The 17,230-nt window shown below is 51.5% G+C and overlaps 1 protein-coding gene across 1 annotated transcript in view; it reads left to right on the top strand.

Moving 5' to 3' along the window:
* The window catches only part of MSLN (mesothelin), a 51,443-nt gene continuing 34,213 nt past the window's right edge, over nucleotides 1–17,230 (top strand). Inside the window, exons 1-3 of the mRNA XM_038762705.1 lie at nucleotides 1–79; nucleotides 7,835–7,916; nucleotides 12,883–12,920. Coding sequence (XP_038618633.1) covers nucleotides 7,865–7,916; nucleotides 12,883–12,920 — 90 coding nt within the window. The 5' untranslated portion in view covers nucleotides 1–79; nucleotides 7,835–7,864. The remainder of the gene's footprint in view (nucleotides 80–7,834; nucleotides 7,917–12,882; nucleotides 12,921–17,230) is intronic.

Below are 17,230 nucleotides of genomic sequence, written 5' to 3' on the forward strand. Positions count from 1 at the left end.
AGGAAAACCGCAAATCGCTCCTTCCCCATTGGAACCAGGCTCCTCTCCTCCAGCGCCGGCCGGCCGTGGGGCAGTCCAGGTAGTCCCACCTTGAAGCCCCCTGCGCGAATCTGCTCCGTACTGCGCGGCTCCCCTCCGGCACTGCGCGCCTCACCTCTGTGCTGCTCTGCTCACTACTGCGCTCCTCTGCTCTGCGCGCCTCTGCTCAGCACTGCGCTTCTCTACTCTGCTCTCAGTGCTTCTCTACTCTGCTCTCAGCGCTCCTCTGCTCAGTACTGCGCTCCTCTGCTCCTCTCCGCGCTTCTGTACTCAGTACTGCGCTCCTCTGCTCCTCTCTGCGCTCCTCTGCTCCTCTCTGCGCTTCTCTACTCAGTACTGCGCTCCTCTGCTCCTCTCTGCGCTCCTCTGCTCCTCTCTGCGCTTCTCTGCTCAGTACTGCGCTCCTCTGCTCAGTACTGCGCTCCTCTGCTCCTCTCTGCGCTCCTCTGCTCCTCTCTGCGCTCCTCTACTCAGCACTGCGCTCCTCTGCTCCTCTCTGTGCTTCTTTGCTCAGTACTGCGCTCCTCTGCTCCTCTCTGCGCTTCTCTGCTCAGTACTGCGCTCCTCTGCTCCTCTCTACGCTTCTCTACTCAGTACTGCGCTCCTCTGCTCCTCTCTGCACTCCCCTGCTCCGCTGTGCGCTTCTCTGCTCAGTACTGCACTTTCCTGCTCTGCTCTGCACTCTCTGCTCCTCTCTGCGCTTCCCTGCTCCTCTCTGCGCTCCTCTGCTCCACTGTGCGCTTCTCTGCTCCTCTCTGCACTTCTCTACTCAGTACTGCGCTTCTCAGCTCCACTCTGCACTTCTCTATTCAGTACTGCGCTCCTCTGCTCCTCCCTGCGCTCCTCTGCTCCTCTCTGCGCTTCTTTGCTCAGTACTGCGCTCCTCTGCTCCGCTCCTCTCTGCACTTCTCTACTCAGTACTGCGCTTCTCTAGCGCTTCTCTACTCAGTACTGCGCTCCTCTGCTCCTCTCTGCGCTTCTCTACTCAGTACTGCGCTTCTCAGCTCCGCTCTGCTCCTCTCTGCGCTTCTCTACTCAGTACTGCGCTTCTCTAGCGCTTCTCTACTCAGTACTGCGCTCCTCTGCTCCTCTCTGCACTTCTCTGCTCAGTACTGCGCTCCTCTGCTCCTCTCTGCTCTTCTCTGCTCAGTACTGCGCTCCTCTGCTCAGTACTGCGCTCCTCTGCTCCTCTCTGCGCTCCTCTGCTCCTCTCTGCGCTCCTCTGCTCAGTACTGCGCTCCTCTGCTCCTCTCTGCGCTCCTCTGCTCAGTACTGCGCTCCTCTGCTCCTCTCTGCGCTTCTCTACTCAGTACTGCGCTCCTCTGCTCCTCTCTGCGCGCCTCTGCTCCGCTCTGCGCTTCTCTACTCAGTACTGCGCTCCTCTGCTCTCCTCTGCGCTCCTCTGCTCCGCTCTGCGCTTCTCTGCTCCTCTCTGCACTTCTCTACTCAGTACTGCGCTCCTCTGCTCCTCTCTGCGCTTCTCTGCTCAGTACTGCGCTCCTCTGCTCCTCTCTATGCTTCTCTACTCAGTACTGCACTCCTCTGCTCCTCTCTGCGCTCCTCTGCTCCTCTCTGCGCTTCTCTGCTCAGTACTGCACTTTCCTGCTCCGCTCTGCACTCTCTGCTCCTCTCTGCACTTTCCTGCTCCGCTCTGCGCTCCTCTGCTCCTCTCTGTGCTCCTCTGCTCCTCTGTGCACTTCTCAGCTCCTCTCTGCGCTTCTCTGCTCAGTACTGCACTCCTCTGCTCCTCTCTGTGCTCCTCTGCTCCTCTCTGCGCTTCTCTACTCGGTACTGCGCTCCTCTGCTCCTCTCTGCGCTTCTCTGCTCAGTACTGCGCTCCTCTGCTCCTCTCTGCGCGCCTCTGCTCCGCTCTGCGCTTCTCTACTCAGTACTGCGCTCCTCTGCTCTCCTCTGCACTCCTCTGCTCCGCTCTGCGCTTCTCTGCTCCTCTCTGCACTTCTCTACTCAGTACTGCGCTCCCCTGCTCCTCTCTATGCTTCTCTACTCAGTACTGCGCTCCTCTGCTCCTCTCTGCGCTTCTCTGCTCAGTACTGCACTTTCCTGCTCCGCTCTGCACTCTCTGCTCCTCTCTGCACTTCCCTGCTCCTCTCTGCGCTCCTCTGCTCCTCTCTGCGCTCCTCTGCTCCTCTCTGCGCTTCTTTGCTCAGTACTGCGCTCCTCTGCTCCGCTCTGCTCCTCTCTGCGCTTCTCTACTCAGTACTGCACTTCTCTAGCGCTTCTCTACTCAGTACTGCGCTCCTCTGCTCCTCTCTGCGCTTCTTTGCTCAGTACTGCGCTCCTCTGCTCCTCTCTGCTCCTCTCTGCGCTTCTCTGCTCAGTACTGCACTCCTCTCTGCTCCTCTCTGTGCTTCTCTACTCAGTACTGCGCTCCTCTGCTCCTCCCTGCTCCTCTCTGCGCTTCTCTGCTCAGTACTGCGCTCCTCTGCTCCTCTCTGCGCTTCTCTGCTCAGTACTGCGCTCCTCTGCTCCTCTCTGCGCTCCTGTACTCAGTACTGCACTCCTCTGCTCCTCTCTGCGCTCCTCTGCTCTGCTGTGCGCTTCTCAGCTCCACTCTGCGCTTCTCTCCTCAGTACTGCGCTCCTCTGCTCCTCTCTACACTTCCCTGCTCCTCTCTGCGCTCCTCTTCTCCTCTCTGCGCTTCTCTCCTCCGCTCTGCGCTTCTCTGCTCAGTACTGCGCTTCTCTACTCTGCTCTGCGCTTTTCTGCTCCTCTCTGCACTTCTCTGCTCCTCTCTGCGCTTCTCTACTCAGTACTGCGCTTCTCAGCTCCTCTCTGCGCTCCTCTGCTCCTCTCTGCGCTTTTCTGCTCCTCCCTGCGCTCCTCTGCTCCTCTCTGCGCTTCTTTGCTCAGTACTGCGCTCCTCTGCTCAGTACTGCGCTCCTCTGCACTTCTCTGCTCCATCCTGCGCTCCTCTGCCCAGTACTGTGCCCCTCTGCTCCACTCTGCGCTTCTCTGCTCAATACGGCGCTCGCGTGGCTCAGTGGAAAAGAGCCTGGGTTTTGGAGTCCGAGGTCATGGGTTCAAATCCCGGCTCCGCCACTTGTCAGCTGTGGGACTTTGGGCAAGTCGATTCACTTCTCTGGGCCTCAGTTCCCTCATCTGGAAAATGGGGATGAAGACTGGGAGCCCCCCGTGGGACAACCTGATCACCTTGTATCTACCCCAGCGCTTAGAACAGTGCTTTGCACATAGTAAGCGCTTAACAAATACCAACATTATTATTATTATTATTACTCTACTCCGTCCTGCACTCCTCTGCTCCGCTCTGCGCCTCTCTGCCCAATACTGCACTCGCGTGGCTCAGTGGAAAAGAGCCCGGGCTTTGGAGTCCGAGGTCATGGGTTCAAATCCCCGCTCCGCCACTTGTCAGCTGTGGGACTTTGGGCAAGTCGCTTCACTTCTCTGGGCCTCAGTTCCCTCATCTGGAAAATGGGGATGAAGACTGGGAGCCCCCCGTGGGACAACCTGATCACCTTGTATCCCCCCAAGCGCTTAGAACAGTGCTTTGCACATAGTAAGCGCTTAACAAATACCAACATTATTATTATTATTATTATTATTATTATTATTACTCTACTCCGTCCTGCGCTCCTCTGCTCCGCTCTGCGCTCCTCTGCCCAGTACTGCGCTCCTCTGCTCCGCTCTGCGCTTCTCTGCTCAATACGGCGCTCGCGTGGCTCAGTGGAAAAGAGCCTGGGTTTTGGAGTCCGAGGTCATGGGTTCAAATCCCGGCTCCGCCACTTGTCAGCTGTGGGACTTTGGGCAAGTCGCTTCACTTCTCTGGGCCTCAGTTCCCTCATCTGGAAAATGGGGATGAAGACTGGGAGCCCCTCGTGGGACAACCTGATCACCTTGTATCTACCCAGCGCTTAGAACAGTGCTTTGCACATAGTAAGCACTTAACAAATACCAACATTATTATTATTATTATTATTATTATTATTATTATTATTATTATTACTCTACTCCGTTCTGCGCTTCTGTCCCCCTCTCTGCGCGTCTCTGCTCTGCGCTGCTGCTCCCTGCTCCGCACTCCCTTCACCTCCGGAGTCCCTCCTCTAAATCCCCTCCCTGATCCTTCTCCATGGGCCTGCTGTGCGACCTTGGGCAACTCACTTCACTTCTCTGGGCCCCACTGACCTCATCTCTGCAATGGAGATGGAGACTGTGAGCCCCATGTGGGACAACCTGGTGACCTGGTGCCTACCCCAGCGCTTAGAACGGTGCTTAGCACATAGTAAGCGCTTAACAGTGTGGTTTAGGGGAAAGAGCCCGGGCTTGGGAGTCAGAGGTCGTGGGTTCTAATCCCACCTCCACCACTGATCAGCTGTGTGACTTTGTGCACAAAGTCACTTCACTTCTCTGTGCCTCGGTTCTCTCGTCTGTCAAATGGGGACGAAGACTGTGAGCCCCATGTGGGACAACCTGATTACCTCGTATCCCCTCAGGGCTTAGAAGAGTGTTTGGCACATAGTAAGCGCTTAACAAATGCCATTATTATTATTGTTATTATTATTATCATTATTATTATTATTACTTGACTTCTCTGTGCCTCAGCTATCTCATCTGTCAAATGGGGATGAAGACTGTGAGCCCCATGTGGGGCAACTGATTACCTTGTATCCCCTCAGTGCTTAGAAGAGTGTTTGGCACATAGTAAGCGCTTAACAAATGCCATTATTATGATTATTATTATTATTACTTGACTTCTCTGTGCCTCAGCTATCTCATCTGTCAAATGGGGATGAAGACTGTGAGCCCCATGTGGGGCAACTGATTACCTTGTATCCCCTCAGTGCTTAGAAGAGTGTTTGGCACATAGTAAGCACTTAACAAATGCCATTATTATTATTATTATTATTATTACTTGACTTCTCTGTGCCTCAGTTATCTCATCTGTCAAATGGGGATGAAGACTGTGAGCCCCATGTGGGACAACCTGATCACCTTGTATCCCCTCAGTGCTTAGAAGAGTGTTTGGCACATAGTAAGCGCTTAACAAATGCCATTATTATTATTATTATTACTTGACTTCTCTGTGCCTCAGTTATCTCATCTGTCAAATGGGGATGAAAACTGTGGGACAACCTAATTACCTCGTATCTACCCCAGCGCTTAGAACAGTGCTCTGCACACAGTGAGCGCTTAACAAATGCCATCATGATTATTATGAGGATTATTATGATTACGATTAGAGAAGCAGCGTGGCTCAGTGGAAAGAGCTCGGGCTCGGGAGTCAGAGGTCATGGGTTCTAATCCCCGCTCCGCCACTTAGCTGTGTGACTTTAGGCGAGTCACTTCACTTCTCTGGGCCTCAGTGACCTCATCTGTCAAATGGGGATGAAGGCTGTGAGCCCCCCGTGGGCCAACCTGGTCACCTTGTAAGCTCCCCAGCGCTTAGAACAGCGCTTGGCACAGAGGAAGCGCTTAACAAATACTATTATTATTATTATTATTATTATTATTATTATTATTATTATTATTATTATTATTTGGGCCTCAGTAACCTCATCTGTCAAATGGGGATGAAGGCTGGGAGCCCCCCGTGGGCCAACCTGGTCACCTTGTAAGCTCCCCAGTGCTTAGAACAGTGCTTGGCACAGAGTAAGCGCTTAACAAATACTATTATTATTATTATTATTATTATTATTATTCTTTGGGCCTCAGTGACCTCATCTGTCAAACGGGGATGAGGACCGTGAGCCCCCAGTGGGCCAACCTGGTCACCTTGTAAGCTCCCCAGCGCTTAGAACAGCGCTTGGCACAGAGGAAGCGCTTAACAAATACTATTATTATTATTATTATTATTATTATTATTATTATTATTATTATTATTATTATTATTATTCTTTGGGCCTCAGTAACCTCATCTGTCAAATGGGGATGAAGGCTGGGAGCCCCCCGTGGGCCAACCTGGTCACCTTGTAAGCTCCCCAGTGCTTAGAACAGTGCTTGGCACAGAGTAAGCGCTTAACAAATACTATTATTATTATTATTATTATTATTATTATTATTATTATTATTATTATTATTATTATTCTTTGGGTCTCAGTGACCTCATCTGTCAAACGGGGATGAAGGCTGTGAGCCCCCAGTGGGCCAACCTGGTCACCTTGTAAGCTCCCCAGTGCTTAGAACAGTGCTTGGCACAGAGTAAGCGCTTAACAAATACTATTATTATTATTATTATTATTATTATTATTATTATTATTATTCTTTGGGCCTCAGTGACCTCATCTGTCAAACGGGGATGAAGGCTGTGAGCCCCCAGTGGGCCAACCTGGTCACCTTGTAAGCTCCCCAGTGCTTAGAACAGTGCTTGGCACAGAGTAAGCGCTTAACAAATACCATTATTATTATTATTATTATTATTATTATTATTATTATTATTATTATTATTCTTTGGGCCTCAGTGACCTCATCTGTCAAACGGGGATGAAGACTGTGAGCCCCCCGTGGGCCAACCTGGTCACCTTGTAAGCTCCCCAGTGCTCTATTTATTTATTTATTATTTATTTTACCTGTACATATTTATTCTATTTATTTTATTTTGTTAGTATGTTTGGTTTTGTTCTCTGTTTCCCCCCTTTAGACTGTGAGCCCGCTGTTGGGTAGGGACTGTCTCTCTATGTTGCCAACTTGGACTTCCCAAGCGCTTAGTCCAGTGCTCTGCACACGGTAAGCGCTCAATAAATACGATTGATTGATTGATTGATTAGAATGGTGCTTGGCACATAGTAAGCGCTTAATAAATACTGTCATTATTATTATCATTATTCTCTGGGCCTCAGTGACGGGGATGAAGGCCGTGAGCCCCACGCGGGCCAACCTGATCGCCCTGTCTCCCGCCCAGCGCTTCCCAATCGATCAATCATATTTATTGAGCGCTTCCTGTGTGCAGAGCACTGTACTGATTGATTGATTGATTGATTAGAATAGTGCTTGGCACATAGTAAGCGCTTAATAAATACTATCATTATTATTATTATTATTCTCCGGGCCTCAGTGATGGGGATGAAGGCCGTGAGCCCCACGCGGGCCAACCTGATCGCCCTGTCTCCCGCCCAGCGCTTCCCAATCGATCAATCGTGTTTATTGAGCGCTTCCTGTGTGCAGAGCACTGTGCTGATTGATTGATTGATTGATTGATTGAATTATTATTATCATTATTCTCTGGGCCTCAGTGACGGGGATGAAGGCCGTGAGCCCCACGTGGTCCAACCTGATCGCCCTGTGTCCCGCCCAGCCCTTCCCAATCGATCAATCGTATTTATTGAGCGCTTCCTGTGTGCAGAGCACTGTACTGATTGATTGATTGATTGATTAGAATAGTGCTTGGCACATAGTAAGCGCTTAATAAATACTATCATTATTATTATTATTATTCTCCGGGCCTCAGTGATGGGGATGAAGGCCGTGAGCCCCACGCGGGCCAACCTGATCGCCCTGTCTCCCGCCCAGCGCTTCCCAATCGATCAATCGTGTTTATTGAGCGCTTCCTGTGTGCAGAGCACTGTACTGATTGATTGATTGATTGATTGAATTATTATTATCATTATTCTCTGGGCCTCAGTGACGGGGATGAAGGCCGCGAGCCCCACGTGGGCCAACCCGATCGCCCTGACTCCCGCCCAGCGCTTCCCAATCGATCAATCGTATTTATTGAGCGCTTCCTGTGTGCGGAGCACTGTACTGAGCGCTTGGGAAGTACAAGTTGGCGACATAGGAAGAGCTGAACAAACCGCACCCTGCCCTGTCTGTGGTTTGCCCTCAGGGTGGGCTTCTCGGAGGCCAGACGGCAGTGATGGAGTGGGGTGGGAGCCCCCGGCCCCTGAGGCGGCTGCTGATCCTTCTGGGTGAGTCTGGGGGCGCGGAGGCGACGGGGGGCCGGGGCTTCTCCCGAGTCGAGTTTCAGGGCCAACCCAAGCCCGTCCCCCCGAAATCCGTCCATCCGTCCCATCCTCATTTGCTCCGGTCCCCAGCGCCGTCCAGTACACTGGCTGGACGTGATGGGAAAGTCGACCCGCTCCGAGCCCACGGAAACCCTCCGGGAGGGCGGGCGGTGTCCGAAGCCGACTTGGACCTCCCAAGCGCTTAGTCCAGTGCTCTGCACACGGGAAGCGCTCAATAAATACGATTGATTGACGGATTGATCCTGCAGGGGCCAAACTCTTGCTGTGTGACTTGGGGCCGGTCACTCGCCCTGTCTGGGCTCAGCTTCCCCTTCCATCCGTTGGAGTGAGTCGGGGGCTCTCGGATGGGATCTCTCGGAGGCTGGGCCGGGATGGACGAACCCACCCCCGGGGGCCCCACCTCCACCCGGACAGAGGAGTGGTTCTTTGGGTCCAGGTTTGATCAATCAATCAATCAATCAATCATATTTATTGAGTGCTTACTGTGTGCAGAGCACTGTACTTTTAGACTGTGAGCCCACTGTTGGGTAGGGACTGTTGCCAACTTGGACTTCCCAAGCGCTTAGTCCAGTGCTCTGCACACAGGAAGCGCTCAATAAATACGAGTGATTGATTAAGCAGTTGGGAAAGTGCAGTAATAGGCACATTCCCTGCCCACAGCAAGCTTACAGTCTAGAGTGGGAGACGGACGGACAGAGGAGCGGTTCTTTGGGGCCAGGGTCGATCAGCCTGAAATGCATCAATGTTATTGAGCGCTTACCGTGTGCAGAGCACTGTACTTACTAAGCAGTTGGGAAAGTGCAGTAATAGACACATTCCCTGCCCACAACGAGCTGACAGTCTAGAGCGGGAGACGGACGGACAGAGGAGCGGTTCTTTGGGGCCAGGAGGTGAATTGGGGCTCCACAGAATTGAAGGAGCTCACAATCTGACTTGGAAATGCATCTGTTCAATCTGTTATTGAGCGCTTACTGTGTGCCGAGCACTGTACTTACTAAGCAGTTGGGAAAGTACAGTAATAGACACATTCCCTGCCCACAACGAGCTTGCAGTCTAGAGCGGGAGACGGACGGACAGAGGAGCGGTTCTTTGGGGCCAGGAGGTGAATTGGGGCTCCACAAAATTGAAGGAGCTCACAATCTGACTTGGAAATGCATCTGTTCAATCTGTTATTGAGCGCTTACCGTGTGCCGAGCGCTGTACTTACTAAGCAGTTGGGAAAGTACAGTAATAGACACATTCCCTGCCCACAACGAGCTGACAGTCTAGAGCGGGAGACGGACGGACAGAGGAGCGGTTCTTTGGGGCCAGGAGGTGAATTGGGGCTCCACAAAATTGAAGGAGCTCACAATCTGACTTGGAAATGCATCTGTTCAATCTGTTATTGAGCGCTTACCGTTTGCTGAGCACTGTACTTACTGAGCAGTTGGGAAAGTACAGTAATAGACACGTTCCCTGCCCACAACGAGCTGACAGTCTAGAGCGGGAGTCAGACGGACAGAGGAGTGGTTCTTTGGGGCCAGGAGGTGAATTGGGGCTCCACAGAATTGAAGGAGCTCACAATCTGACTTGGAAATGCATCTGTTCAATCTGTTATTGAGCGCTTACTGTGTGCCGAGCACTGTACTTACTGAGCAGTTGGGAAAGTACAGTAATAGACACGTTCCCTGCCCACAACGAGCTGACAGTCTAGAGCGGGAGACAGACGGACAGAGGAGTGGTTCTTTGGGGCCAGGAGGTGAATTGGGGCTCCACAGAATTGAAGGAGCTCACAATCTGACTTGGAAATGCACCTGTTCAATCTGTCATTGAGCGCTTACCGTGTGCCGAGCACTGTATTTACTAAGCAGTTGGGAAAGTACAGTAATAGACACATTCCCTGCCCACAGCGAGCTGACAGTCTAGAGCGGGAGACGGACGGACAGAGGAGCGGTTCTTTGGGGCCAGGAGGTGAATTGGGGCTCCACAGAATTGAAGGAGCTCACAATCTGACTTGGAAATGCACCTGTTCCCCCACCCCACCCCACCGCCACCGCCCCCCAACCCAAACATCTCCTTATAGAATTTGCCGTGTGACCCCGTGCCCGTCACTTCACTTCTCTGGGCCTCAGTTTCCTCACCTGCCTTCCCTCCCCCTTAGACCGTGTGAGACAGGGCCCGTGTCCCACCCGATTATCTCATATCTACTCCGGTTCTTAGCGCTCAGTAAGTACAGAACAGATACCACAGTGATAATTATAATTAGTATCGTAGAGAGCACACAGATACACCCATGTTCACACATAGCACACACGCAGATGTGTGAGGCACATACCTCACCTCGCTACTCTCCTACAACGTCGCCCGCTCACTTCTTCGCTCCCGTAATGCCAACCTTCTCACTGGACTGTGGCCTCAGCCGTCTCACGGCCGACCCCTCGCTCACATCCTATCCGGCCTGGAATGCCCTCCCTCCTCAAATCCCACAGACAATCCCTCTATCCCACTTCCAAGTCTTATTGAAGGCGCACCTCCTCCGAGGGGCTCTCCCAGACTAAGCCCTCCTTTCCTTTTCTCCCACTTCCTTCCACATCACCCTGACTTGTTCCCTTTCTTCATCCCTCAATCAATCAATCAATCAATCGTATTTATTGAGCGCTTACTGTGTGCAGAGCACTGTACTAAGCACTTGGGAAGGGCAAGTTGGCAACATATAGAGACGGTCCCTACCCAACAGTGGGTGGCCCTACAGCGCTTACGTTAATATGTCTTGTTTTATTGTCTGTCTCCCCCTTTTAGACTGTGAGCCCGCTGTTGGGTAGGGACCGTCTCTAGATGTTGCCGACTTGGACTTCCCAAGCGCTTAGTTCAGTGCTCTGCACACAGTAAGCGCTCAATAAATACGATTGAATGAATGAATGAATGTGCATATTTCTAATTCCTTTATTTATAGTAATGTCTGTCTCCCTCTCTAGACTGTAAGCTCGTTGTGGGCAGGGAATGTGTCTATCACTGTACTTTCCCAACTGCTTAGTAAGTACAGTGCTCTGCACACAGTAAGCGCTCAGTAAATGAAATTGAATGAATGAAATCTCCTACACACATTCATACAATCGTATTTATTGAGCGCTTACTGTGTGCAGAGCACTGTACTAAGCGCTTGGGCAGTCCAAGTTGGCAACATAGAGAGACGGTCCCTACCCAACAGTGGGCTCACAGTCTAGAAGGGGGAGACAGAGAACAAAACCAAACGTATTAACAAACTAAAATAAATAGAATAAATATGTACAAATAAAATAAGGAAATAAATAGAGTAATAAGTACGTACAAACATATATACAGGTGCTGTGGGGAGGGGAAGGAGGTAGGGCGGGGGGGGATTCATTCATTCAATCGTATTTATTGAGCACTTACTGTGTGCAGAGCACAGTCAGAGACGCCCAGAAATATATACTCACGTAGCTATGCAGAAGTACAGTAATAGTGATGGTATTTATTAGTGCTTATGATGTGCAAAGCACTGTTCTAATAATAACAATAATAATGGCATTTATTAAGCGCTTACTCTGTGCAAAGCACTGTTCTAAGCACTGGGGAGGTTACAGGGTGATGAGGTTGTCCCCCGGGAGGTTGGCAGTCTTCATCCCCATTTTCCAGATGAGGTAACTGAGGCCCAGAGAAGTGAAGTGACTTGCCCATAGTCACCCAGCTGACAGTTGGCGGAGCCGGGACTTGAACCCGTGACCTCTGACTCCCAAGCCCGGGCTCTTTTCCACCGAGCCCGGGCTCTTTTCCACCGAGCCACGCTGCTTCCCATATGATCAACGCGGGAGCTGAGTTAAATAAAGGAAGACTGCCTGGAGGAGATCAATCAGTCATATATATTGAGCGCTTACTGTGTGCAGAGCACTGTACTAAGCGCTTGGGAAGTCCAAGTTGGCCACATAGAGAGACGGTCCCTACCCAACAGTGGGCTGCCGTTGCAGTGGTTGGGAGGAGGCCGGACTGCAGGAGTCAGTGGGAGGGAGGGCATTCCAGGAGGAGAGCCGGGAAGCGGGAGGGCCGTGGGGGAGGAATGGTTGGTTCAACTTCTGGGAGAGGCCCGGGGGAGGCCCACAGGTTCAAGCTCTCATCCTATCCCGTCTGAACTACTGCATCAGCCTCCTCTCCGATCTCCCATCCTCGTGTCTCTCCCCACTTCAATCCATACTTCACGCCGCTGCCCGGATTGTCTTTGTCCAGAAATGCTCTGGGCATGTTCCTCCCCTCCTCAAAAATCTCCAGTGGCTACCAATCAACCTGCACATTGGGCAGAAACTCCTCACCCTGGGCTTCCAGGCTGTCCATCCCCTGGCCCCCTCCTACCTCACCTCCCTTCTCTCCTTCTCCAGCCCAGCCCGCACCCTCCGCTCCTCCGCCGCTGATCTCCTCCCCGTACCTCGCTCTCGCCTGTCCCGCCATCGACCCCCGGCCCACGTCCTCCCCCGGGCCTGGAATGGCCTCCCTCTGCCCATCCGCCAAGCTCGCTCTCTTCCTCCCTTCAAGGCCCTACTGAGAGCTCACCTCCTCCAGGAGGCCTTCCCAGACTGAGCCCCTTCCTTCCTCTCCCCCTCGTCCCCCTCTCCATCCCCCCCATCTTACCTCCTTCCCTTCCCCACAGCACCTGTATATATGGATATATGTTTGTACAGATTTATTACTCTATTTATTTATTTTACTTGTACCTATCTATTCTATTTATTTTATTTTGTTAGTACGTTTAGTTTTGTTCTCCGTCTCCCCCTTTTAGACTGTGAGCCCACTGTTGGGTAGGGACTGTCTCTAGATGTTGCCGACTTGTCCTTCCCAAGCGCTCAGTCCAGTGCTCTGCACACAGTAAGCGCTCAATAAATACGATTGATGATGATGACGATGATTTCTTCTCTTTCAGCCTGGATGGCGCAGACGGGGCCAGCGGTGGCCGAGATGGTGAGAGTCCACCTTCGGTCTGCTTGGGGCTGTGTACCGGGGAGGAGGGCGCTTGGTGATGGGTGCCAGCGGGGTGGGAACTGGGAGATGGAGACTGGGTGTACTGGGTACCAGGGGATTGGGGACTGGGAGACAAGGAAACAGGGGTGGTGGGTGCCAAGAGATTGGGGACTGGGATATGGGGGTGCCACGGGGTAATAGAGGCTGGTGGATTGGGTCCCAGTGTGGGTAACGGTGGAATAGGTACCAGGGCATTGGGAGATGGATATCATTCATTCATTCATTCATTCGTTCATTCATTCATTCATTCAATCATATTTATTGAGCGCTTACTGTGTGCACAGCACCATACTAAGCCCTTGGGAAGTCCAAGCTGGCAACATAGAGAGATGGTTCCTACGCGACAGCGGGCTCACAGTCTAGAAGGGGGAGACGGAGAACAAAACATATTAACAAAATAAAAGAAAGAGAATAAATCTGTACAAATAAAATCGAGTAATAAATACGTACAAGCATATATACAGGTGCTGTGGGGAGGGGAAGGAGGTAAGGCGGGGAGGAGGGGGAGAGGAGGGAGGGACCCAGAGAAGGATGGGTGCCAAGGGGTAGTGGATGCCAGCGTTTTGGGTACCAGTGGGATATCAATCAATCAATCAATCAATCAATCAATCAATCGTACTTATTGAGCACTTACTGTGTGCAGAGCACCATACTAAGCGCTTGGGAAGTCCAAGCTGGCAACATAGAGAGACAGTCCCTACCCAACAGCGGGCTCACAGTCTAGAAGGGGGAGATGGAGAACAAAACATATTAACAAAATAAAAGAAATAGAATAAATATGTACAAATAAAATAAATAAATAGAGTAATAAATATGTACAGACATATATACAGGTGCTGTGGGGAGGGGAAGGAGGGAAGGCAGGGGGGGATGGGGAGAGGAGGGAGGGACCCAGAGAAGGATGGGTGCCAAGGGGTAGTGGATGCCAGGGTTTTGGTTACCAGTGGGATATCAATCAATCAATCAATCAATCAAATAATCGTATTTATTGAGCGCTTACTGTGTGCAGAGCACTGTACTAAGCTCTTGGGAAGCCCAAGTTGGCAACATAGAGAGACGGTCCCTATCCAACAGCGGGCTCACAGTCTAGAAGGGGGAGACGGAGAACAAAACAAAACATATTAACCAAATAAAATAAATAGAATAGATATGTACAAATAAAATAAATTGAGTAATAAATACGTGCAAAATCTATACAGGTGCTGTGGGGAGGGGAAGGTGGTAAGGTGGGGAGGAGGGGGAGAGGAGGGAGGGACCCAGAGAAGGATGGGTGCCAAGGGGTAGTGGATGCCAGGGTTTTGGGTACCAATCGATCAATCAATCAATCAATTGTATTTATTGAGCGCTTACTGTGTGCAGAGCACTGGACTAAGCGCTTGGGAAGCACCAGTGGGATAGGAATCAGATGGGCGATGGGTGCCGGGTGCGGGGTGGGGGGAGATGGGTGACCAGGAGTTTGGGGACTGAGGGAGGGGTATCATAGGGTGGTGGGTACTCAGGGGCCTGGGGACTGGAGGAGCACTGCCAGTAGTCAGGGCCCCAGTCTCCTGCCTCTGGGGGGTGGGAAGGGGGCGGATTATTTTTTTTTATGGCATTTATTAAGCGCTTACTATGTGCAAAGCACTGTTCTAAGCGCTGGGGAGGTTACAAGGTGATCAGGTTGTCCCACGGGGGGCTCACAGTCTTAATCCCCATTTTCCAGATGAGGTAACTGAGGCCCAGAGAAGTTAAGTGACTTCCCCAAAGTCACACAGCTAAGTGGCGGAGCCGGGATTGTTGTAGGTCTTTCTCCCCAAAGTGGCATAAGACAAGGGGGATCAGTCAATCAATCAATCAATCGTATTTACTGAGCGCTTACAGTGTGCAGAGCACTGTACTAAGCGCTTGGGAAGTCCAAGTTGGCAACGATGGCCTCTTGAGATCCTTCTAGCAACCAAATTCAGGGCCGAGCTCAGGGGCTTGTGACCACGGGCAGACAGACAGGCTGACAGACAGGCAGGCAGTCTGTTCTGTTGTACCTTCCCAATCAATCAATCAATCAATCAATCATATTTATTGAGCGCTTACTGTGTGCAGAGCACTGGACTAAGCGCTTGGGAAGTCCAAGTTGGCAACATCTAGAGACGGTCCCTACCCAACAGCGGGCTCACCGTCTAGAAGGGGGAGACAGAGAACAAAACCAAACATACTCACAAAATAAAATAAATAGAATAGATAGGTACAAATAAAATAAATAAATAAATAAATAAATGGAGTAAAAAAAAATCTGTACAAACATATATCCATCTATACAGGTGCTGTGGGGAAGGGAAGGAGGTAAGATGGGGGGGATGGAGAGGGGGACGAGGGGGAGAGGAAGGAAGGGGCTCAGTCTGGGGGTCTATATATGTCTATATATACGTCTGTCCCCACGGGGTGGGACGACGGACACGGGGGTCCCTTTGGAGAGAGGAAAACCGGACCCTCGCTCGGACTGGGACCGGTGCTGGGCCCCCGGCAACCCACCCACCGGTCGATCAGGGGTCATTATTGAGCGCTTCCTGTGATCAGTGTGTCTGCTGTGTGACCCTGGGCAAGTCGCTTCACTTCTCTGGGCCCCAGCTCCCTCGTCTGTAAAATGGGGAATAAGACCGTGAGCCCCACGTGGGACGGGGATTGGGCCCAACCTGATTGACTGGGATCCACTCCGGCGCTTGGGAATAATAATAATAATAATAATAATGATGGCGTTTATTAAGCGCTTACTATGTGCAAAGCACTGTGCTAAGCGCTGGGGAGGTTACAAAGTGATCGGGTTGTCCCACGGCGGGGGGTCACCACTATCAAGCTCCCAAAAATCTGGAGCGATGCCCGCCCACGCAGCCATGTACAGACTCACGGTCTCCTGCATAGGTACGCGCTTCATCATCATCAATCGTATTTATTGAGCGCTTACTATGTGCAGAGCACTGGACTAAGCGCTTGGGAAGTACAAGTTGGCAACATATACGCCAGTCGTGAACACACACACGCAACCGCACACAAACCCGGCCGTGCCCATGTATGCCCCTGCAAATCCCCCGCCGTGCACACGTATGTACCACCCTGCAGCCGGGCACATGCAGGAAGCCACGCACAAAGTCCACATGTATTTATTTTATTTTGTTAGTATGTTTGGTTTTGTTCCCTTTTAGACTGTGAGCCCACCGGTGGGTAGGGACCGCCTCTAGATGTTGCCAATTTGTACTTCCCAAGCGCTTAGTACAGTGCTCTGCACATAGTAAGCGCTCAATAAATACGATTGATGATGATGGTGATGTGCAAAGTCCACGTGCACCGCCCCGCAGCCGTGCACACGTATGCAGCGGGAAAGAGCCCGGGCTTTGGAGTCAGAGGTCACGGGTTCAAATCCCGGCTCCGCCGCTCGTCAGCTGTGTCACTTAACTACTCCGGGCCTCAGTGACCTCATCTGGAAAATGGGGATGAAGACTGTGAGCCCCGTGGGGGCGTGGCTCAGTGGCAAGAGCCCGGGCTTTGGAGTCAGAGGTCCTGAGTTCAAATTCCGGCTCCGCCACTTGTCAGCTGGGTGACTTTGGGCAAGTCGCTTCTCTGGGCCTCAGTTCCCTCATCTGTAAAATGGGGATGAAGGCTGTGAGCCCCACGTGGGACAACCTGATCACCTTGTAACCGCCCCAGTGCTTAGAACAGCGCTTTGCACATAGTAAGCGCTTAATAAATGCCATCATCATCATCATCACCCTGTGACCTCCCCAGTGCTCAGAACAGCGCTTTGCACATAGTAAGCGCTTAATAAATGCCACCATTATTATTATTATTATTTTATCAGAACAGTGCTTTGCACATAGTAAGCGCTTCATAAATGCCATGCGAGGAAAGTCATCTCTAAGACGTCAGTTTGGCCACTTCGCGAGAAGCAGCGTGGCTCAGTGGAAAGAGCCCGGGCTTTGGAGTCAGAGGTCCTGAGTTCAAATTCCGGCTCCGCCACTTGTCAGCTGGGTGACTTTGGGCAAGTCGCTTCTCTGGGCCTCAGTTACCTCATCTGTAAAATGGGGATGATGACTGTGAGCCCCCCGTGGGACAACCTGATCACTTTGTAACCTCCCCAGTGCTTAGAACAGGGCTTTGCACATAGTAAGCGCTTAATAAATGCCATCATCATCACCCTGTGACCTCCCCAGTGCTCAGAACAGCGCTTTGCACATAGTAAGCGCTTAATAAATTCCATCATTATTATTATTATTATCAGAACA

The sequence above is a fragment of the Tachyglossus aculeatus genome, chromosome 21, assembly GCF_015852505.1.
Source record: "Tachyglossus aculeatus isolate mTacAcu1 chromosome 21, mTacAcu1.pri, whole genome shotgun sequence".
NCBI lineage: Eukaryota > Metazoa > Chordata > Mammalia > Monotremata > Tachyglossidae > Tachyglossus > Tachyglossus aculeatus.